This window comes from Caretta caretta, chromosome 2 (genome assembly GCF_965140235.1).
Source record: "Caretta caretta isolate rCarCar2 chromosome 2, rCarCar1.hap1, whole genome shotgun sequence".
NCBI classification, from domain to species: domain Eukaryota; kingdom Metazoa; phylum Chordata; order Testudines; family Cheloniidae; genus Caretta; species Caretta caretta.
In genome coordinates, this window is record NC_134207.1 from 183,168,088 (window position 1) to 183,192,492 (window position 24,405).

A 24,405-nucleotide genomic window follows, 5' to 3' on the forward strand; every position below is an offset into this window, starting at 1 on the left:
CACAATTTGTAGGCCTGAACTGCCAGAGCTGGCCATGTAGTAGCTCTGCTTCCACTCCATGTCATGGGGAGAATTTAATCCTCCTCCCACTGCTGATAGTACCTAGCTCTTATCTGGTGCTTTTCACCAACAGATCTCAAAGTGATTTACAAAGGAGATATTGCTGTCCCCATTTTACAGATGGGAACTTAAGTCACATTACCTCCCTGTGACTCACCTAAGGGTCACCCAGCAGGCTAGTAGCAGAGCCAGGAATAGAACACAGTCCCAGTCCAGTTCTCTATCCACTAGGCCATGCCACCTCGTCCAGACACCCTGCTCGGGCTACTTGAACTGTGATGTTCTAGGATCAAATACACAATTTCCCCACTGATTGTGACCATTGGAATAGGGTGTGGGAAATTCTTCCAGTGGAAAAGGCGTGTTACATTAAGAAAGAGGACAAAGGTGCAGATATTGACCAGAGCTTGCTGTCCCTCATTGACCACTTAAAAGAAAACTGTGAATAAAGAACCACAACCATGGCCTACATAATAATAGCTCAAAAACAATTAGTGCATTGGTTGTGTAGACAGACCATACCAGGAAATGAATTGTAACTTGAATGGCAAAGCATTACCTGTAACATACACTCACTGCTCACCATACATTAATATTGTTATTTGATATGTGGGTTTCTGTTAATATTTTATCTACTCTATACATTAATATTCAGTTAAAAAAATCTATCAAATAGCCAGTTAGTAACTTCTAGTCCACTGTACAAGTTTTGCCATGTAATTTTTATGGTATTGTCATTGATTTACCATACAAGGTATACATTGCCTCTAAATATTTATTAATGAATTGAATGCTTGTGAATGTTGCTGGATCAATAGCTTTGGAAACTGAAGAAGTTTCAGGTACAGCAGAAGTAGCTATGTTGTAAGATTCCTTGCAGCCAGTGTTCCTCAGCCCTCTTAAAGAGGTAAGCATGTTGGACATTAAAAGGATAATTGAATTCAGTCTGCCAGGCTACACAGTCGTTGACCTCTCTGCTGAGATTGTCAAGGACTCAATAAAGGACAGATTGATGTTAGTAGCGTTGGAGCTTTGTACGGGTGGATACCTGACTAGTAGGAACAACCATGAGAACACCCAGTTTTTACACTCAGACCATCTGTTTTGTGTCACATTCTTTAGGTACTTAGTTCTATTTGTTTGAACTATATCGAACGTAATTGTCTGTGATGCACTATGAGACATTTTGTATGAATTAAGTTGTAAATAACTGTTACCACATAATATAGCGAAAACATTATTGTGTACGATTATCTCATTCTCCAACAAGGATTTTTAATCTTAACAGCACCTCCTAACAGGCTAGGTTTGAATTAAAAGCACTTACCAAAAGAAAACATGCAGATTAAAAGATCAGCTACCCAACTAGTTCATATTCTACCAACTTTGGAAAAAGAACGTTGACACTAAAAATTCAATAATACATACCAGTATAAATTACAAATGTTGCACTTTTAGGAAGCTTCTTTGCTGATAGCAGTGTGCTTTGTAATAGTTAAGGTTTCAAAGTTGATGGCTCTTATGAGGTTCTAATTTTTGGTATTAGAGCAAACTCACAGGTTATAACAAAGGAGAAAATTACAAATATGGGTACTGAACTTATACTGTACATGCAAGAGCCATTTGGATTCAATTTTAGGATCTATGGATTTGATTGTTCACTTTTATGCTCGTGTAACTTTACCTCAGTCACTGATATTCCACCAGAGTAAAGCTGGGGTAATGAAATACAGAATCAGGACACAAGCACACACTAAAATCTTTAGCCAAATTTTCACAACCATGGGGAAAAATGGGGGTGGTGTAGAAGCTGGCCTACTTCTGTCTGGTGCTGTCCTTCTGTGGGGTAGACCTACAGCAGCTCTCTTCTTACAAGAGAAGCCTGTCATTAGTTAGTGGGTATCCCACACTGTCCCACCCTGTTACGTGGTGTTAGCTATAATGGCTAGCTGGCATCCCTTGTGGCCACTGTTAGAGATGGCCAAAAAAATGTGTCTTCAATGGGATCTGCATGGTAGGTCTAGATAATACAAGATATTTCTTCCAACCCTAACCACAAGTCTATTTACTTTCATCTTTTCCAATGCTAGCCATGACCTCCATGAGTTACAGATAAGCATTTGGTACTAGCTTAAATGCAGTGCATGCTTTCAAAAATTATTTATAAAAACAAATGGGCTTTGTTATACCATTTTGAATGATCTGGAATTATTTACAAAAGTTTTGGAGATCTCAATAATCTTAAATAAGGGTTTTTTCTCCATCCTTTTCATCATCTTCCACAATCACTGTCTGCTTTTCTTCTTTAAGCATGTTAGTACCTTAAACAGGAAAAAAAATTAAAACAAAACAAACAATACTAGTCATGTTAACATATTCATTGTTTACGAGGGCCTAATTTTCTATCCTTTCCAATTGTTTCGACACTAGCAAGGCTCTGCTGATTTCAGTGGAGTTGCTTCTGATTAAATTTGGATAATCAGGCCCCTAATATTTAGTAAACCTGAAACTCATGTCTGTATTTGCACTTTGTAATTAAAATTATTGGACATTCTCACACACTGCTGATACCTGCTCAAATAACTAGCACAGTGTGGTTTATTCTCGGAAATCTACTGGACTGTTTATTACTTAGATTTTGCAAATACAGGTTCCAGAATGGGCAAATGTTGAAAGACTTAACAGCCAGCTCCCACACATCCAATATCATCCCCACTGAAACAAATCTAATGGCAACATGTTGCAAATGTAAATAAAAATATGAACTTGGATCAATGCTGAACAGGCTCCCATGCATTACTAAAGACATTTGTATCAGCACAAGCAATACTGAACTTCGTGAATTGAACATGCATCAAAGAAGATCTGTCTAAATAAATACTAAGGATAATTAAGAAAACCAAACACCTATTGCCAAGGCCCTGGAGAACTGTACAGCATAATACAGAGAGGAAGGATGATCTTGTGGTTAAAGCACAGGACTGGGATTCAAGAGATTTGGGTTCAATGAGCCACAGAACTCCTATGTGACCTATCATTTAATGTGTCTGCCCCTGTTTGTGAGCTCCCATCTTTTGTCTGTCTAGTGTGTTTAGAATGTAAGAACCTAGTGCCTAGAACAAGGAAGCCCTACTACTGACTGGGGCCTCTATGCACTACAGTGATGCAAATAAGTAAAAAAATATAATTAAAAAATGATGCCCCTAAAATGAAATGTTAAAATCAACCAATGGGATCCAACAGGCAAAGGTTCTACTCAATCCTTATTTGAGCTGAACTGGTTTGTTTTGCCCGTTCCGATTAAAAAAACAATTAACAGCCTCCGCAGTATGTTTTATTTCTACTGTCTTTAGCATGGTGGCTAAAATATTCCATAAACAGGGTGAGGGAAACCCGGACTTGAAGCCAAGCAAATCGCTTTAAGTCAGTCGCCTCCTGTTTTGCTGTCAGTGCACTCCAACGTGCCAAGTTGTTCTGTCAAACCAACACATCTTCTTTCTTTCTGTGTTGAAAGTCCTCTCATAATGAAGCAGTTCATGAAGTCTGAAAATAGAGCAAAGGAAGCCATGTCCCACACAGGAAGGCTTTCTTCAATTCTGGACTCTCTTCTAGAGGTGAGGAATTAAGGACAGAGATGACTGACCTAAATTACTATTTTGAATTCAGGTCTGGTTTTCTTTGTATGGGGTTTTTTACCAATTAGCTGATTTTACTGGGGGAGGGAAACCATTTCAAAGGCTTGGATGACACTTCAAAGGTAAGTCTGAAACACAATGATGTGTCCTTCAAACAGCCATTGAGTGGCTGTTACTGGAAACTGGTAACAGGGATGCTATTTTAAGGTGATGGAGCCAGAGAAATGTTCCACACCCAGGTTTCAACTCAGCCCCCTAGCAAACAAATTTCCAGAGCAAAAATACAGACATTGATTTTTATCCCTTTATCTCTGCATCTTTTCCAAAATGCTCCATGCCTGCAATGGAGGCTTATAATGTATAGCAAACAAAACTAAAGTTTAGAGCTATGATCTATAATCCTATCTTCAATGCTTCTTGGTTCTTATCTGAGTTACCAAATAATGAGGAAAAAGCAAATGGGCTCCTAGCTAGACTCTAGGAGCATCAAAATTACCCCCTGCTTGAAGCAATTCCACCTGCCACAACTAATTTTAGCAGAAATTGTCTTCAAGGACCAGGGAGCTAGGCACAGCTGGAGGGCAGCAACAGAAATCAGCAGCCCAGCTATAAGGAGGAGTTGTCATTCAATAATAGTAAATCACATGCTCATCAGAATAGAGTGTAATGGCGACTGAGAGTGGTCACAAGATATAATCCTGGCAGGATTCCTGAAGCTGGTGCAGTGTGGTATGTAGATCAAAAGCAAAAGCTAGCGTGGTCTAGATTGAATGTGCAGAGCAGTGGGATTAGTAACACCTGTGTGCTAATCCTGGCTCTGCTTACTGATTTAGTGTCTGGGCAGTTCACTGAGCCTCTCTGCCTCAGCTTTCCCATCTGTAAAATGGGCATCATAACATTCAGCATAGCTTCATAGAGATGTTTTAAGGATTAATAGATTATCTATCATTAATGTCTGCCAGCAGCTTTGAATTATAAAGCAGTGTCTAAATAAATAAAGTAGGAGTAGTAGTTTGCAATAGAACCTAGTGCTGATGAGAAATCTGTAGCCCAACACTCGGCTATCAAAGGCTTCAGACTCTAAGGTCCATGTCAGAGCTGTGCTGAGTACAGTTTAGCAAGGGCAGGTAGAGGATCTGTTGCCAATGTGGTCCTTGGTGCCCCTTAGAGCTTCCTCTGGGTGACTCTAGGTTATATTTAACTGTCTATCAATCACAGGGCAATTCCTGTCAAACTGAGGCTGGAGAGGGGATGGTGTAGAGCTGCTTTGCTGGTGCTACAACATGCAGAGACTTCCTCGGTGTAAGGGAAATCCTGAGGGAGTCAGTTAAACTGGCTTAGCAAAGGAGAGGAAGAGGGCTTGAAAGCGTGGTTTTCTAATGATCTCAGATATCCATTTGTCAGGAACAGCTTTGCCATGTTCTCCCAAATAGTTACATTCTTGTCAAACCCTGCATTTGCAGAGGGCTCTTCAGAAATTAAGTTATTTGAATATGCTGCTAAGTGAGGCTAGTAATAAAAGGTGTTTCAAATCTGATGCTGATCATTTACAGTCAGGGCGGAGGGGGAAGCTATATTAGAATTGTGGTTACATTGGCCCAGATCCTTGAAGGTACTGAGGTGCCAAACTCCCACTGATGGAGATCGGGGCCATTTCCCCTCCTTTATTCCATCAGAAGTCCAAGATGTGGGATGATTTGATTTTTTTGCCATTCAAATAGCTTTTGTTTTTCTAAAGTGATGTATGTCTATAGATGTCACATGCTTGCATTTGAAAAACAACAACTAATGGGGCAAGTTTTGTACCTGTTAATTATTTTTTAATGTCACTTACTAATGATGAACTTACATTTATCCATAGCATACTGGGGAAAAGAGAGATTTTTAAATGCAAGCATTGTTCCAGTAAGATTTGCATCTTGAATGCCACTGTAATTTATCAAATACTTTGGGTTACTTATTGCAACACACATGATCCCCTATCCATGAGTAGATTGGCTGCACATGTATCTCTAACTACAAGGTTAAGATAAAATGAGGCAGGAATGGCAAATTTACTGGGACTCAGAATCCCTTTGAATGCATCTCCTATTCTGGAGAGGAAGGGTGGTCCTCTGCTATAGGCACGAGACTGGGACTCAGGAGACTGGGTTGAATTCCCAGCTCTGCCAGTGACTTCCTATGTGACCTCAGGCAAGTCATTTAATCTCTCTCTGACTCAGTTCCTCATCTGTAACATGGAGGTAAGAATATTTCCTTTCCCCTTCACGTTTACCATGTAGCTTGTAAAGTCCTTGAGGCAGGGACTCTCTCACAGTACCTAGGACAATTGGCCCTGATCTTCATTGGGATGTTTTGATGTATTAGAAGTAATAATTCTGGACATTCTTGTGTTTTTGCATAGCTTGCTGGTATTGATAGTTGTGCTCTAGACTGAGCACTGGAGAGAGAACCAGGAGTCCTATTCCCTCTTTGGGGACTCGCTGTAGCCTTGGGCAAGACTCTTAACCTCTGTGTGCCTCAGTTTCCAATCTGTAAATACTTGTGTACCTCATGGAGTGTTCTGAAGATTAGTCCATGTTTGTTAAGTGTTTGGAAGATGTAAAGTAGTATGGACTTGATTCTGTCCCCCTCATTCCAGGAGCAATCCCATTGATTTCAGGGAGAAGTGTGACGGAGACAGTCCCTGGAGAGTCTCTGGCCACCCAAAAGTGGATAGGTCTGATCTCGAGTGATCAAGGACAGCTAATCAAAAATGGAGGGAGGAGCCAAGGGGCGACATTTTCAGCTCTGTCTATGGGAGAAATGTTTGTGAAGACAGCTTTTAAAATATTGGTTAATTAAGCTAAAATAGGTAGTGTTGGTTTGTAGTTTTGGTAATGCTTGAAGCGTTGGCCTTTAGTAGCAACTAGGGAGGAAAATAAAAACTCAGACTGGAACACCCAACAGTGCAAGTTATTGAGAGAGCACTGAACATGGAGTGTGCTACTTAGGCTGCACATCCAGCAACTGCAATAATAGAGGAGTAGGGACAGAAAGGCCCTTTTATGTTTATTTGCTGCAAATAACCCTGCTGGGGCATCTCGGGTTTGAGCCTATAATTGAGATTTTGGTTTGCTCAGCTGTTCTACAAGACCTCATTTTATTTATTCTCTCCTTGCTGCCTTACCCTAAAAGTAAATAAATTGTAAATACTGGACTAGTCCACAGCAAGGCACTCTCTTCCTGCAAGCCATGCACCACTGCAGCCTACGTCTAAATATCAGCTTTCTGTCCTCCAGTATCCAGCCTGAAAAGAAAATATGCTTCTTTGAAAGGGGAGACATTCAAACCCAGGCACACAAGCCACTCCACCCGTGTCACACGCACAGAATATGCCATAGGGATGATAAGATGGGACATGAGGAGAACTGTACGCATAGAGAGGCAGCTGGGATGGTAATGCTGTATCTAGGGAGAGGCAGTAATGAGCAGGCCAGTGGGATTGAATTCATAGGGGATTAAGGGGGCCTGCTCATTCACCACTTTGTTAGTCCAGTTTCATGAAATGAAAATCAGCTGAGTCCTGCTGACATAAAACGTCAGTACTAAATCAAGCCTGAGGTGTGTGTCATTTTTTATCAGCGGCCACATTCCTTAGAAATTGGACACATGCACTGATTTTTGTTACAGAGCTTAAAGCCACTGCATTTTTCTTTGTTTTACTTTATTCCCTTTTGGTGTTTCTTGGCTGGCAAATCCTCTGGAGATTATAATAAAATAAAATCCTCTATAACTTCCATTAACTTCCTCTATCCTTTGCAAATTCTATCAGAATGAAAAAAGTACTCTTCTGGGGGTAGAAACGGTAAAGATCTTTGAACAGCCACTAGGGGCCCTCTTTCTCACTTAAATGCTCGCTAGAGATTGCGAATGCTAGAGAGGTACATGTTAAACTAAATGAATTTGGATGACAAATGTTAAGTCAGCCGTAGCTGCATCCTGCTATAGCAGAGATTATATTTAATATAGTGCTCATAAAAAGAAGTACATTGCTGTTTACTAAAAACAGGAACAAAATATTTTCAGTTTCACTTTAACGCCTTCATCTCTGCCATGCTCTATGGATTCCTGCCACCAAATACCTGCCACTTACATAGCAATTTATGGGGGGAGGTTTCTGCTGCCCCATACATTATGGTCTCTCTGTGCAGCCCCAATAACATAGAGGGGATTCAAAGGTACTGCAAGTGGTCAGGGGAGATATCCACAGCATAGGAACAGTGTAGAGCTGACAAAATTGGCTCCACACGATCCGCCTTCCAAGGCATGGCTGAGAGGGTGAGTCGGGGTGGAGCTAAAGGTACAGGACAGAGTCAGATTCTATATTTTCAAGCTAGGATAGAGACAGGTTAATAATTTATTACAAATGGTTTGACAAGCTGTACCTCTGTTTCTGCTCTCAAAATGACTGCGAAGAGACGGCTTTTTCTTCAGATTTGTTGTTGTTTGAAATTTTTTGCCAAATAATTTGTCCCAGTAATTTTTGGTCTGTATCTCTTGCTTATGAATAGTTCATTACAAGTGCTTGACAGTCAACATTTGAAAATGAAACAGCTGCAATTGGAGAGATCACCTGGGCCCAGGTCCTCAAAGATGCCTCTAATGATTCCAATATTTACTTAAAATTGATTTCCCCTACCTCCCAGGCACGTTCACTAGAGTATTTGAATGAAAGGAACAAAAAAAAGTGCAAGCAAATTTGTTTGAAAATTCAGTTTAGGCCTTGATCCTGCAAGTCAGTCAACACTAGATTTTAATGGGGTGGCACAAGTGCTAAGGTCTGATTGTGCAGAGCAATTTGATGGATATTGGTGGATTCATTTTTTCCAGTACTTGCCAAACTCTATGACCTGATCTTCCAAACATGCTCAACCTTACTCACATGACCGGATGCACTGACTTACCAGGGACCCTTTGGAAGGGCCAGATTTACAAAGATATTTAAGCACCTAAAGATGCAGATAGTTGCCTAGTGGGATTTTCAAAAGCAACCTAAGCCCCATTGATTTGACTAGGGGTTTGTGTCCCAAGAACCTCTAGATGGCAACTGGCAGAGGGTACAGGGTTGTATAGGGGTCCCCTGGGTTCACCAAAAGAATGCCATGTAAGGCTTCTAATGAAAGCCTGTGTCATGCTGCTCATCATGACCATATGTACGTATGGATGTTGAGTAAGGAGTTGTGTATATATACTGAAAATTATGTTGTTACACTCTTGACTAGGGACTGGTCACCAGAAAGGGAAAAACCATGTTTTCTTTCAGGCATGAAATGTTTATTTATCTGTCTGTTTACATGTAAATTACATATTGTATGGTTCACAATGGGCCTCCATCAATAGTCTCAGCTGAATGCTAATGGAGGATTGAGAAATCTTCAAAGAGAGGAAATTTACAGAATAAAGTGAACCAGCAGGGGAGAGCCCTGTTTACAAGTAAGGACAATTAACTTTTGGGGGTATAACAAAGGGATGCGGAGATGTACCCTCATTCCAGCAGGAGAGTGAGTTTGTGTGTGGGAGGGGGGGGGGAGGGGGAGGGTGAGAAAACCTGGATTTGTGCTGGAAATGGCCCAACTTGATTATCATACACATTGTAAGGAGAGTGATCACTTTAGATAAGCTATTACCAGCAGGAGAGTGGGGTGGGAGGAGGTATTGTTTCATGGTCTCTGTGTATATAATGTCTTCTGCAGTTTCCACAGTATGCATCCAATGAAGTGAGCTGTAGCTCACGAAAGCTTATGCTCAAATAAATTGGTTAGTCTCTAAGGTGCCACAAGTACTCCTTTTCTTTTTGCGAATACAGACTAACACGGCTGTTACTCTGAAACCCTCATTCCTTCAACCTGTGAGGACAATATGCCAGTGGGCTTGATCTGATGAGAAGAAGTCTTAGCCAAACTGGAGAAAACCCTGGAGAAAGAACTTTGGGTAAGCTATCTTTAGGAGGTGGAGGAATACTTAGTTAGTTAAGCTTAGTCGCTAGAATGCGTGTTATGATTTTGTTTTATCTGTAACCATTTGTTTCCCTTATTCTCACTCTCTATCACTTGAATCTCTGTTCTTTGATAATAAATTTATTCTTGTTCCCACTAATCTAATCTATCTAAATGCTGTGTGTTAAGTAAAGCAGGGACTCTGAGCTGATGCTTACAAGATGGTGTGTGCTATTCCTTTGGGAACAGCCGATCTAGTTCTGTGCGTGTTCAAAGGAATAGGGCATGCTTGCAGGACTCGGGGATTGGTGTGTGCCTGTCACTGCTTCTACAGATAGTGAGGCCTGGAAAGCAGCGGTTGTGCTGCCAGAGGCTGGTGGTTTCAGGGAGCTGACCCAGAGCAGGCACAGACAAGACTTCCTCACGCAAAGGGCTGGTGCCTCCCAACCTTGGGTGCCCCGGGAAGCATCACACATTTAGGTGCCTAACTTGTTTAGACAATTCTGTAAATTCCAGGTGATGCCTATCTATAACTTTAGGCATTGAGATACCATTGGAAATCTGGCCCAAAGGGCTTATATTTCCTCAGGTCTATTTTTAGTTTTTTGGGGCTTTTTCCCCATCTGTCTGGCAGGAATATTTCTAAGGTGCTTCTTATCATTGTTCCCCTCTATAATTTTCTTTCCTTTACTTTTTTCTGTCTCTCTCTCTGTGTGCCAAGTGTTTCTAAATGTAAGCACTGAAATGCTTTGCTGAATCAGGTCCTTAGGCCTTTTCTTTTCTAGTGCTCCTTACTATCTAGTAAGTGTCCCGCTCCAGTGGTATCTTACTTTATGAACCATTTAACACTAGTTTTGGAGCTGTCCCTCCCTCCCCAGTGATTTGGAAACAGCTGAGACATTGCTTCTTCTGACTGGCAATAGCTCACTCCTCCCTGAACAGTAGTAATATTTGACGCTGATATGCTTTACATCTTCAAAGCACTGTGCAAAATTAGCTAATTAAGGCTAACAATGCCTTTGTGGTGCAGGGAGAGTAAGGAGCAGTATCTTTTTTGCAGATCGGGAAACTAAGAAACAAAGACATTAAGGCCACAACGTTCAAATTTGGGTGGCGGAGTCCTTCTGGATGCCTAAGCTAGTTAACTGCTCCATGGCCTCTCCGGCTGCACCACTGCTACAGAAAGGCCCTGAAGCCATTGTTGTCTGGATGGTCACCACTGTCAGATCACCTCAGTGTATGTCATGATCTTCCAGTGAGATAGTCTCATATGCTCGCTTTGCCCCTGCAGCTGGATAAGGGGGTGTCGCTGGGGCCTTCTGACAGTCCCTCACTGTTGTTACAGATGCTTGGAACCACCGGGGGCTGGCTATAATTCGAACCCCTTTTTTCCCACCCCCAATCCTGCAGCCCGGCAGCGGAGGGGCCACAAGAGCACTTACAGCCACCTCGACATCCCCTTCCTGAAATGTGCTTGGCCACAGTGAGGGATCAGGGCCTAAAAGTCACCCAGGACTGTAGGTGCTCAGCACAACCGATAATCATACCATGCTTAAATTAGATGCCTAGAGATGGATTCAAGTGCCTATATTTAGGCACCCAAATTTTGAAAATTTTGGTCTAAGTGACTTTCTCAAGGCCACATAGTAAGTCAATGGCAGAGCCAGGATAACAAGCCAGGTGTTCTTGCCTCTTAGTCCTGTGCTTTACCTATTAAATCATGCTCCTTTCTGCTTTCACCATTCTCTACATGGGTGAGAGGTGAGGAGAGGACTGATAACAAAATTCTGGTCCCAACAAAAACTGGAAGACTAGATTATTGATAAATGACCCTCAAGGGGCTTGGATGAGTTCACATGAGTACTCACCTTTACCCGTTATGTTTGGAGCTGTACAAACACAGAACAAAGAAACTGCTCCTGCCCCCCAAAGAGCTTACAATCTAAGTGGTCAAATTCAAACCAAATGGTGGGCAAAGATTTGGGTCTGTTCTTTTTTTAATTTGAACTCTGAACTCATTCTTTGTTCTCATGGGGGTAAGTCAAAAGAGATCTCCCTTTCTCCATTTCTTTCAGATTGTAAGCTCTTCAGAACACGGACTGAGTCCTATCTTTGTACAGAACCTAGCACGTTTTGGTCACTACTGCAACACAAATAATAACAATAATTCCAACTGGGAATAAGAAAAATAAGTAGATCAAACTAGGTCTGATTAGATAAGTTAAGCAGAGTGGGCAGATCAGTGATGTCCCTTACACCAGAGGGTGTTCCCAGCTAACTGCCCTTTATTTTTTACCTTTGAAAGCTGTGCTAATGCTCTTACCTGGTATAAGGGGTGGGATGTGTATTGCAGGTGTATCTTTTCTCCTGGGTTTTTTCTGTTCCTGATCAGTAAGCTGAGAGACTGAACTCACTTTGCCCGTCTGTGGTTTTTTTGCGATGTCACACCTTTTAATTAAATGTTCTGAAAAGTCTGAGAGCATGCCTGCAGAGAACCATACACAATAAATATTACTTAAGCCTCATCTACACTGATAAAAATTGCACTCATCTAACTTAATATACTCAGGGTATGCTTACAGTACAGTGGCACAACTATGGTGCTGGAGCGGGCCACTGTAGTGCCGTAGTGTAGACACTTGCTACAGTGAGGGAAGAGTTTTTTCCATCTATGTAGTTAATCCATCTCCTTAAGAGGCGGTAGCTAGGTTGACAGAAGAATTCTTCTGTCAACCTAGTTGGGTCCACAGGGGGTTCTAGTTGGCTTAACTACATGTCTCAGGGGTGTGAATTTTTCATACATTTCAACACTGAGTGCTTTTGAGAATCCTATTCTCCCTCCCTGCCATAGGTAGGCACACAAAGATGTAGGAGAATTGAGGGCAGAAATATTTTTATTCAATTCCTAGTAAATACAAGTAAACCAGGAAACATCAGAGGTTTGTCAGATTTCAGTATTACTAAGCTGTGTTACCTGGTATAGGTGGTGGGGTGTGTAATGCAGGTGTATCTTTTCTCCTCGGCTTTTTCTGTTCCAGCTCGCTGTTCTGGGAAGCCTGGATATTTTTACCCTTTCTTGGTTTCTTTTTGAGGTCACAATTCTTAATCAACTGTTCTGAAAGGTCATCTGCGTGGGGGGGAAAAAAATACCTAGCTGATAGAAAATTATGAATCTCAGAATTAAACGAAGGGCTCGCTTTAATAACAATACTTCCACCCTAGTTGGTTAAAACACAAAGTATATTCACCTCTGTACAGAAGGCCATCACAAAGGCCTTAATACCACTAAAAACAGGGCATAAGTGAGACTTAAGTGCCTTATGCTGGCCTTAGAGAATTAAACCTCACAGTGAAGAAGGGAAGAATTATACCCATATTATAGAGTGACACAGATGTTAAAGCTAATATTTTCATTCTTAGACGCCATATTTAGACACCTAAATAATAGGACTAATTTTAAGAGGTCCTCTGTAACCACAGCTCCCATTGACTTTGGTGGAGTTACTCTGGATTTGCACCAGTGTATATTGAAGCAGGACTTGACTCATCAGATAGTCTAGGTACATTCTAGACAGTTATCCAAATTTCTGGATGCGTAGTCAAGCTCAACAAATTGAGTCTTTTGAGGTTGACCCATCACTAATAATATCACACAAACCAGAGATTTGGTTTTTAAATTTGGCTTTGGTTGGGTTTGTCAGCTTTGCTTTTCATTTGGAAACTTTGCTTAACAAAAGGGGCCTGATTCTGATTTCACTTCCTAGATTTCACACCATCGTACTTCCATGGACTAGTGAAAGGAAGGATGAATGACTTTATGATTAAGGCACTGCACTGGTACTCAGAAGTTTTGGATTCAATGCACAGCTGTGCCACAGACTTCCCATGTGATCTTGAGTAAAATAATTTATTCCTGTGTGCCTCAGTTCCACACCAGTAAAATGGGGATAATAGTGCTTCCTTTCTCCCATCTTTTGTCTGTTTTGTCTATTTAGATGGTAAGTTCTTCAGAAGAGAGAAATTTTTTATTTTGTGTTTATAAAGCCCCTACCATAAAAGAACCCTGAACTGGGTTGGGAACTCAGGTGCGTCCAGTGTGAAATCACGCTCAAGACTCAGATATCTTGGTTGTGTGTGAGTAAAGCAGGCTTGCAAAATTATCCTTGCCTGGGACAAATAAAATATCATTTGTATTTCATTATTATCACCAGTGTATGGGTAGGCAAGTAGATTTTTGTGCCTGGGTTAGCAAATCTTCATGACAATTTTGGAAGGCTGGAATAAAGTAATGACATGTGAAGCAAAGGCGAATATGCAAAATACAAAAATATGCAAAAGGCACATCTATCAAAGTCTTGAAAGCCTCATATTTAGAAGCATGTATGAGCAGAGATGCCTCTCGTACTCCAAGAGCAAAAGTTATATAAAAAGTCAGCTCTAGAAAGGACATGGATTGACAATAAAGGGAAAAAAAATAAAATTCTGTGCAAATATAGGCAAAAGGAATATTTAAAATCTTTTACTGAAATTGCACATAGAAAGTGGGTGTAGTAAAGGCTCAGATATATCTTAGCTTCCAGTTTATTATTGTATAATCGATAAAAGCGCTTCTCTTTCTCTGTCACGAAAAGGAACAATGACTCTTTCTCCTTTCCTCTCTTTAATTAATTTCCTTCTCGAGCTTCAGCTAATATTATGTGCAGGAAAGACACCCTTTGCCTGTCCATCTGGCAACAGATGTGTTACCAGAAGGCACAGTCTATCGGGTTTCACGAGGGCTCAGTTGTATCTCTTGGAAAGAAAAAGCCAATGGACAGTACTTAATGATGTAAAGAAGACACCTCTCTAATTACAAGTCACTGACATCACCATAAGAAGAAAAGGAGTACTTGTGGCACCTTAGAGATTAACATCACCATAATAACACTTACCTAAACGGTTGCAGTGTGAGTCTCGCTTGTCCAATCTGTCTTCTGGGATATCAAGTGGTTGCACATATTCAGTTGACATCATTGAAAAGTTTTTCTTTCTTGAAGCTACAACACCAAAAAGCAGCACATAATAAAACAGATATATTTATATTCTGTCCAATCAGTTCCTTCCAACCAGCCCTGGGAAGTTCCTGTTTTCAAAGTGATTTTTGCCATACAGCCACTGCTGGCCTGGCTGTTCTTGGAGTGCTTGTGAGCTGTATGGGCTAACTGCCTTCTGACCCCAACTCCCCACTCCCACTGATGAATGCAAAGCTGCAGATTCTAAAGCAACATCTGCCAGCCTAAAAAGGAGCAGGCCAGATGGGAGGGTTTTTAACAATTAGTTTTGAAGGAATCTATTTAAAGGGGCACAGTCAACTTGAAATCTAATTGTAAGTTAAAAATAGTTCCAGGTTCTATACCAGTCTCTGAGTCCCCCTGCTATTTGTTTTTGGTGTTAGTGTTAATGCTATTTATTCAGAGCAGTGGTTCTCAACCGGGGGTACGTGTACCAGTGTTCCCTCTCATTCTGCACATGGATGAGAAAAATTAATTTTGTTATGTGCACCAATATGGAGGTGATGTGTGGCGGGGGTGGGGCTGAGGGGTTTGGAGTGTGGGAGGGGGCTCAGGGCTGGGGCAGAGGGTTGGGGTGCAGGGGGGTGAGGGTTCTGACTGGGGGTGCTGGCTCTGGGGTGGGGCTGGGGATGAGAGCTTTGGGGTGCAGGCTGCCCAGGGCTGCGGCAGGGAGAGAGAACTCCCCACAGCCCTCTCTCCCCACAACAGCATCTGGGCTGGGGGAGAGGCGTCTTGCCCCACCGCAGCCCCAGGCTGAGGGTGAAAGGCCTCTCTCCTCACTGCGCCACAGCCCCAGGGCTGGGGAGTTGCCGCAGCCCTGCATGCCCCAAGCTTCCCCATCACCACTCCCCACTTCACCCCCTACCTCACCCCATGCCCAAGTGCACTGTGCATGCCTGCACGGCCGTTGGTGGCCTCCTGCACAGCCGTGCAGGCGCACACCTTAGATGGACCCTAGATGTGTACCCCTGGGGGTAAGCAGGGGTTTTCCAGGGGGTACATCAACTCGTCTAGATATTTGCCTAGTTTTACAACAGGCTACATAAAAAGCACTAGCAAAGTCAGTACAAACTAAAATTTCATACAGACAATGACTTGTTTATACTGCTTTGTATACTATACACTGAAATGTAAGTACAATATTTCTATTCAAATTCATTTATTTTACAATTATATGGTAAAAATGAGAATGTAAGCCATTTTTCAGTAATACTATGCTGTGACCCTTTTTGTATTTTTATGTCTGATTTTGTTAGCAAGCAGTTTTTAAGTGAGGTGTAAGTGGGGGTACAGAAGACAAATCAGACTCCTGAAAGGGATACAGTAGTCTGGAAAGGTTGAGAGCCGTTAATTTAAAGCACTCATGCAAGGACCTGAACACCACTGTGGTAGGCACTGTAAATACTTATTATTTTGTGGGGGAGGAAGGTTGGTGGTTTTACAACAACATTTTCCTGTTTCTACAAATGATTTTCTCATTCACGTTGCTGCAACAGATCCACACTGACAGGGAAAACTGACTAACAAACAGCCTGTACAGGGGAAACAGTAACACTGACCATAGAGCAGGAAGCGCTGTCAAATGCACAAATTAAGCACAGTGGAAAAATAAACGAAAAACTGTGTGGTGTTTTGTTTTTTTTGTTTTTGTTGCTTCTCTAATCCCTTTCAGCTATAGCCATCTTAGGTGGTGTTTGTAACCACAGTAAAAATGTAGAAAGAAGTGTGACCGTTTCAAATCAATGGGGGGCCATTAACTTTTGGCAGGACAGAACTGGAAAACTGGAAACCATACATAATGATTACTATGTGACCCATTCAAACTTCGCACTTCTGGAGAGCCCCCGTGTGGCTACTAGTGATGAGGTTGACCCTTCAACCTTTTGAGGTTCGCCCATAGCTAGTCTCAATTTTAGAAAGCTGTAAAATCTTCGCAGGCGGCTTTGTGGTATCACAGACCAATAGGTTACTCTAAAAGAGATGAAGTGTAAATTTTTTCAAAGCATCTAGGTGCAATGATACTTAGAACGGAAAGCCACGCACAGTTTATCTGCACATAACTGAAGAATTCTAAATGTGCTTTCACAAAGCAATAACATAAAATTCACCCAAGAAGTGAATTATTGAATAATGTTCAAAAATTCTAGACAAGAAAGATGTGAGGATAATTAATTTCCTTTTTGAAATGGAAGCACATATTTTCTGGAGCTCATATTTTAGCATCTTGAATGCAGCTCTTTTTCAGCTGACCAACATGCTATGACATTCTGCATTCTCTGCTTGATATCAGTCATCTTTTAAGGAAATTATTGTACATGATGGATTAAGATAGATATGTATGTAGAGATAATGGGCCACATTCATCCTTTGTGCAACTTTAGTGATTTCAGCAGAGTTGTAGGGGGGATTAATTTGGCTCAGTGTGAGACATTTTCTGCATGAATGCAGAGTTTTGCATAAGAATTAGGATTGTGCAAGAATTTAGACTGACACTTCTGGGCCGGAAGGGTTACCTAGATTCTCATTCCTTGGGTTAGCAAAGGCTGAAACCGGGCAGGGCTGAGGTGGGTGGGGAGTGGGGAATTCACAGTGCTCTCTTTTAGCTATTAATGAGTTCCAGTTTTGGAGCAGGTTGGCTATTTGTTGCTAATTGTGAAAGCACATGGCATAACATTTTAATGGCTGTCCTTATGGATGGGGAGGATTGGGGAATGGCCGGAGAGACTGAAAAAAACAGTGACTCTGGGTAGATTACTAAAGGCCATCCAGTTCCTCTCAGGATTAGCTCACCAGCTGAGTCATGGCCATGTGATAGTTCAAATCCTTTTGGCCTTCATATGTCCAGGGGATGGAAAGGCAGATGAAGAATACCTGGAACATCTCACCCGCTAACAGCTTCTTTGGCATCAGTAAATTGCTAAACAGTGCAAGGTGAACACAGCAAAAATGAGGCAATCCTTTTGACCAGGAATTTGACTCACTGGATGACTTTATTAAAACACCTTAAAGTACATATACAGATGTTCCAGATGCATTCTTTTACCACAAAGAAAACATCTACACTTTCTACAAAAAAAAGACAACAAAAAACCCCCCACCCTCTTGGCAGTAACTGATTAATTGCCAAAATTGAAAGGTTTTAATGTTATACAGGAACTCCTCACTTAATGTTGTCCCAGTTAACATGGTTTTGTTGTTACGTTGCTGATCAATTAGGGAACATGCTCGTTTAAAGTTGTGCAATGCTCCCTTATAATGTTGTTTGGCAGCCACCTGCTTTCTCCACTGCTTGCAGAAAGAGCAGCCCATTGCAGCTAGCTGGTGGGGGCTTGGAACCAGGGTGGACTGGCAGCCCCCCAGCAGCTCCCCATGTAGCAGCCGCCCAGCAGGCTATCAATTGCCCGGCAGTTCAGCTGTCCCACCCCCCACTGCCATGTGCTGCTCCTGCCCTCTGCCTTGGAGCTGCTCCTGGGAGCCTCCTGCTTGCTGTGCTAATGTCAGGGTGTCCCCTTGCCCCCCACTTCTGCCCCCCACTCCTTTACCCTATCTCCATAGAGCGTGGGGGGAGGGGAATATGACAGGGCTCAGGACAGAGGGAGCTTGCTGGCAGCAGCTGCTGTCTCAGCTTGCTGATCTACTTAAAAAGGCAATGTACTTAGACTGGGGTCAGCTACTTAAAGGGGCAATGCACATCTCTCTCTCTCTCTCTCTCTCTCTCTCTCTCACACTCACACACACACACTCGGTGTGTGTCTTTGTCTCTCTCTGCCATGCTGTCTCCCCTCCCTCCATTCGTGCTGTCTTCTAGAGTGTGAGGCTACATTAACAACAATGTGTTAACCCTGGGGGGGCTCAGCCGAGTGCGAGTTCATCATTTAGCAGTAAGGCATCCCCTGGGAAATATTCCACCCTCTGACTTCACCACCTCAACCAAGCTTCACAATCATCATTGCTGTATACGGTATTAAATTGTTTGTTTAAAACTTATACTGTATATGTGTATGTGTATATATATATATATACACAATATAGTCTTTTGTCTGGCGAAAAAAATTTCCGTGGAACCTAACCCCCCCCCCCATTTACATTAATTCTGATGGGGAAATTGGATTAGCTTAACATTGTTTCGCTTAAAGTAGCATTTTTCAGGAACATAACTACAACGTTAAGCGAGAAGTTACTGTATTGAAAATCATCTTCCATTGAAGTTTAGTTCAGTTTTCAATTAGATTAGAGTATTTTACATAGATGGGGCAAAGAAAGCAGTTTTTTAAAATCTAGATTTGGTTTAGCTCAGGTTTTAAGTTTAGGTCATAGGCAGGCTAGGGTTTTGGGTTAGATTCAAGAGAGCTGTTCTCACAGATTTCTGCCTAAATTGATGGGAATCTTGTGAAATTAACACTCCTGGACTAAAATCTCATGAGGAAAACCTGTCTGTTTGAGATTTTTACCACATCTGAAACGAAATTAAAAAAAATAGGCCTTGGTCACATTTTGATTCTGACGTAGGACTAAAACTGTAGCGGTAGCTTTGGATTCATGAAGGAGGGGATGGTGGGTTGTGTGTCAAATATGAAGGCCTCTTTAAATGAAATTTGAAGGTTTGGGGATTTGAGGTTTTATTACTAGCCTATTGCTGCTTTTATTAACGTTATAAAACGTGTTACCGCATAAAGAAAGCTAAAAGTGCACCTGTACCTCTTAATAACTGATTAGCAGCAGTTACCTTACAAAATAAGTAATAACTAGGTCATTTGGGGCCTAGCTTTTAAAGACAGTCATGCATGATTGCATATGCCCAATTGCCTTGCCATCTGCCTGAGTGTACAAACAAAATAATGTTTGTGCACAGAGTTGTCTAAGTGGACAACGTGCATATTGAATTCTGCTATTTTCATGCTTAATTGCACAGGCCCACCTTTCAAAATCATGCCCTTAAGTTCCATCACAATTACATATGCTTAAAACTGGTTGAGACTTTCTTTTACTATAACTGCATGAAGATTAAAAAGTTGCATAAGTAATAAATGACTGTTTAGTTGTCAGATGATACACCAGCAGGGCTATTCTTCGCTATGTGACTACAGTTGCAATTGCTATTAATGTTAACAGAAGCTAACCCCTGCTGAAATTGTAGATGACAATAGACCTTAGTGTTTCACATTAAGGGGACGTGATTTATTACAAATTTCTATTGCAAGCTTTCCATGCATAGGGTAGATTTACAAAATATATGTTGAAGCCTTGCAAGCTTTACCAAGGTGCGCCTTCTAATGGCTCAGTAGCGGACACATCTGTCACACAAGCCCCTGGATGGTCTATTCACCCAGAAGATGGTCTGAGCCCATAAGTAGTGTGGTCAGCAAGAAAAATAAGAGCAACACCCCCGCATGCAATCGTTGAAGAGACCTTTGAAACGTTGGCATGGATGGTGCATAAATAATAGCTGTTGAGAAGACTCTTTTGTTATATGGTGGTAAGTAATGCAGGTTAAATATGAATATTTATGCTGCTAGTTAATAAAAATGTTACCATAGAAATAGTTATAATGCACGGTACTTACATTTCCCCTGGACCCAGTGCACTTAATTAAAAATATACACATGCCAATAATTAATGTGAACTTTTGTATAGTATTTTAAAAGGAAAATGCTATTGACTTATAACCCCAAATATTCTTCTTCCCGTTTTACTTACAATGTTCTGAGGCAAGGACCGGGACTGCTTGTTTAGAGGACTGTGTGCCTGTTATTTTCTTAAAAAGAAAAGGAGTACTTGTGGCACCTTAGAGACTAACCAATTTATTTGAGCATGAGCTTTCGTGAGCTACAGCTCATGCTCACATAAATTGGTTAGTCTCTAAGGTGCCACAAGTACTCCTTTTCTTTTTGAGAATACAGACTAACACAGCTGTTACTCTGAAACCTGTTATTTTCTTGTTTATTTTTTCCCTTCTTAGCAATCAAATTTCAATAAAAAGAAAAACAGGGTATGAGAGATTAAAGATCTGGCCCCCTCCTCAGGGGAATAGTGCCTTGGGCCCAATCCTGCTTCCACTGAAGCCAATGGAAAAATCTTCACTGACTTTAATGGGAGCAGAATCAGATCCTCTTATTTTGAGAGGACTGTTTGTGTGAGTAAGGGCCGCCAGCTACAGCCTTACATTTAGAGGTGGGATTGCAAGTGTGCACGAATGTGTTTGTGTTTATGCAAGTGAGCAGTGCTTTTCTAGCTGCTCTTGATGCACTACAGAGCTGCATGTGGTAACTATGAATATTTGATAGGGTGTTGCCCAATGGACATAGCAATGAAGGGCTGCGCTACTTCAGTGGCAGGACGTGAATCGGACTGTGGGCAGGTCTGCACTTAAAAGGCTGCACGGGTGCGGCTGTGCTGTGCTGCTTAAGTGAAGATGCTCCAACGCTGACGGGAGAGCTTCTCCTGTTGGCGTACTTAGGGCTATTCCACACCGGAATCGCTACAGCGGCGCAGCTGTACCAACGTAGCCATAGCGCTGCGAATGCCGACGCTCTCTCCTCTTGGAGAGTACTCTCCCATGGGCAAAATTACTCCCCAAGTGGCAGTAGCTATGTCAGCGAGGGAGCTTCTCCCACCAACCTAGCGCTGTCCACACTACCGCTTACTTCGGTGTAACTTAAGTCGCTCAGGGATGTGAAAAAGCCACCCTCCTGAGTGACGTAAGTTACACTGAAGTAAACGCTCGTGTGTGCAAACCCTATTCCACCTCCCTGAGAGGTGGTAGCTATGTCAACGGGAGACGCCTTCCCACTGTCGCTTGGGGGTGTGGATTTTTCTGTAGTGTAGACCTGGCCTGTGACTTCAAGAATCACAAGCTGGTGCTTCTTCTCACCAAGGGGGAAATAAGCTGTGCCAGCCTTTTTGCTCGTGCTTCCCCTTCTCTGTCGACTCTCAGGTGGGGTAGGCAGAATTCTAACCCCTGCCTGCCTGTTGGCAGCTTCTCTCCCCTGCCCCCAATCCTTTGGAGGCTCTTACAATGTGGATTGCGCACCTGGGAGAGTGGGGAATCGCCTTAGTCCCCTCTATGGGAAAGCAAGAGGCCTTACGATTGAGCCCTAAAAAAGAGCCAGAGGCTCAGTTCATTCCTGTTTTGCACCTAGTGCAGCCATTTACATTTGTGCAAAGTGGGTGTAAAATGCTACCATTCTGGTACAATAGTGTTTTACACCTACTACGCACTCACTTAGCACAGCTGAAAATGACTATTCCAGGAGCAAGACAGTGGAGAATGGTCCATTCTCCTCTGATCAGAAGTCAAGAGTTGATTTCATTACTAGAGAGTGGGCTCTTTCTTCTATACCCCGATTATATTCTGCCACCTGCACAAGTAAGTCCTCTGGTAGGTTTTTGAATTAAGCACATTAAGATTAGAAAATGTATGCCACACACAAGGAGACTGACAGTTTTTTTTCAAGTGGTCTCAAAGTGAAATTCTTCACTGGCAGTTTGATCACTGTAGTTTTATACCACCTCATCAGAGTAACTTGCCTTTACTTGAGCCCTGATGGCATTATACAAAGTTTCTACTCCAGAGTTATAAGTCTCATTTAACCTTAGGTGGTTGTTTCCAAAAATTCCCACCAGGGTAGTCTGAATTTGTTTTTATAAAGCAAAGCCTCAAAATGTACCATGTCTATGATACATAATACCGCATGTGTTTAAAACCCGGACTGTGCATTCTTTGTCCACCCAGACCTCTGACAAATAACTCTGTGTGTTGCACTGAGCTCACAAAATTGATTTTGAACAGTCTGCCAAGTCCATGGAGAGACTCACACACGGGGATTTGGATCAGGCCCTGTAGTAGCAGAAGCTAAACTTGAATTAATGGCTCAAAAGCAGAATAAAATGTCTGAGTTTCTGTCCAAAAAAGTTGCTGTACTTAGAGATTACCGAACATGCCTGATTAATTCCCCGAGGAGCAAGACATACCCGACACATGCCATTTCTTTTTAGTTGGATAAAATCCTAATAATCTTTCATATTCTGACAATTTGTTCATGAAATAATGCAATTAAAATAAACTGACACATTTGTCTCCATAGCACTTCATCCGCCATTCCAGCTTTCCCGTTCACCACTCAGTCTACTTCCAACTTTCCCCATATGGTATCCTATGTTTACTTCTTCTAAATCGATCCTGTGGAGTACTTGGAGTCCTGAACTTCACTGCGAGCTCAGCATCGGTATAGATAATACAGTCTACAGAAGTGCAACTAGAAAATATCAAATGACTGTAACTAACTTGATCCTGGTGACTACAGACTAACACGGCTGCTGCTCTGAAACCTGGCAAGAAAAAAATGGTTACTCAAGCAAAGGTAAAGTGCATGTGTGCAGACGTACTTACCGACCGGTGAAAGGCTCTGGGATGGGTGTGATACAGGGTCAGCACTCACTGAAGAAGGAACTTTCTTCACTGCGGCTGCTGTGTGCTCCTGCCCTCCTTATCTAGGGAGCAGCCGGGGCTGTTGCTATGGTAATGCTTTGTTTCAAGGGTACTCTGGGGAGAAAGGAAAAAAAAGAATAACCTTTAGCCTGTGCACTTAACAGATTTTTGATGATGTGATGGTTGCTGCTGTTTTTTTTTTAATTGGAACGAAGGGAAAAATAATTATGCAGAAATTAAAAAAAAAACGTTTACGGTTAAACAACCTTTTATACCAGAGATCAAAGAAAATGATCCAAACATTTTGATGGAGGAATGAAAGGAATGAAACAGGGGATGGTAAATCTTAAAGTGTACCAACTGGAAACAAAATCAGAGAGACAGCAGCTGTGGCAAGAGTCACTGAGGAAGCAGACGAGAGAGCGCTAGACTGTTGTTTGGTGTCATACAGAGCTGTGCAGTGGATGAAAAAGGAGTGAGGAGGCAGGCCCATAAACATTAAGCCTCCAGCAGTGAGGTTTAGCTGAGGACTGCGGTGTTTGTGTGCATATGTGGCCTTGACTCATTACACAAGCTTGACACACTGATGTCATTTAGGGGGTCAGGCAGGGAGTCTTCTGTGGCTGCTGTATCCTTGCCAGCAGTGCCCAGTCTCTGCTATTTTAGCCCATTGCGTTAGATGGGACTGTTATTTGGAAGGAGGAAAAATATATAAACATGCCTGATCTTTGGAAAATCAAGACGAAGCACTCTGTTCAGTTGACGGTATTATGAATTGCACCCTTTTTAGCATTCATCCCCATATGAAAAAGTCTTCCCCCAGCTCCTTTCATTAAAACGTTCTATAAAACTGGGACTGGTGACAGTTGGTTTGTCACACTTGGACTGTCATTCCCATGCTGTCACTATGGCATTGCAACATATGGTTTAAATTAGTCTTGTTTTCTTTCATACAATAGAAAGCGAGTGTGCCAAGGGCCCAAATATGTTCGGTGCTAGCTCCCAGTCCCGGGATTTGCTGAGCACCCTCATCGTCTGTGAAATTCAAGTCCAGTCCCTCAAGGTGTTGAACACTTTTGATTCTCTAAGGGCCTCTTTCTGTACCCATTGAGATGAGATTTCCTAGTGACTTCACTGGGAGAGATGGGCATTTATCCCAGGACTATGGAGGGTGAACATTTTCAAAAGCGCCTAAGTGACTTAGGATCCCTAAGTCCCATTTTTCAGAAGTGGGTTAGGCACTTGGGATCCCA

At 42.1% G+C, this 24,405-nt stretch overlaps 1 protein-coding gene across 4 annotated transcripts; it reads right to left on the reverse strand.

Moving 5' to 3' along the window:
* Positions 1 to 763: 763 nt before the first annotated feature.
* PPP1R17 (protein phosphatase 1 regulatory subunit 17) lies at positions 764 to 23,683 on the reverse strand. 4 transcript variants are annotated; one of them, XM_048839020.2, is made up of 6 exons: positions 23,514 to 23,683; positions 23,114 to 23,266; positions 14,605 to 14,709; positions 12,648 to 12,827; positions 11,997 to 12,158; positions 764 to 2,381 (listed from the first exon to the last, which is right to left on the reverse strand). In XM_048839020.2, the coding sequence occupies exons 3-6, from the start codon at positions 14,684 to 14,686 to the stop codon at positions 2,302 to 2,304; spliced, it is 504 nt and encodes a 167-aa protein (XP_048694977.1). In that variant the 5' UTR covers positions 14,687 to 14,709; positions 23,114 to 23,266; positions 23,514 to 23,683; the 3' UTR covers positions 764 to 2,301. The 4 variants fall into 4 exon arrangements, with proteins under 4 accessions (XP_048694977.1, XP_048694978.1, XP_074981737.1 ...); XM_048839021.2 differs by having other exon boundaries at positions 12,648 to 12,800; positions 23,514 to 23,668; XM_075125636.1 differs by lacking the exon at positions 23,514 to 23,683 and adding an exon at positions 23,419 to 23,502.
* Between the last annotated feature and the right edge of the window lie 722 nt (positions 23,684 to 24,405).

Bases quoted from the DNA above. Each gene is read 5' to 3' on its own strand.
- PPP1R17 (XM_048839020.2), bottom strand. From the start codon at position 14,686: ATGATGTCAACTGAATATGTGCAACCACTTGATATCCCAGAAGACAGA. The intron at 12,828-14,604 runs GTAAGTGTTATT...ATTTTCTATCAG, and splicing joins CTCACACTGCAACCGTTTAG to CTAGGTATTTTTTTCCCCCC. The intron at 12,159-12,647 runs GTAACACAGCTT...GGTTCTCTGCAG, and splicing joins CACCCCACCACCTATACCAG to GCATGCTCTCAGACTTTTCA.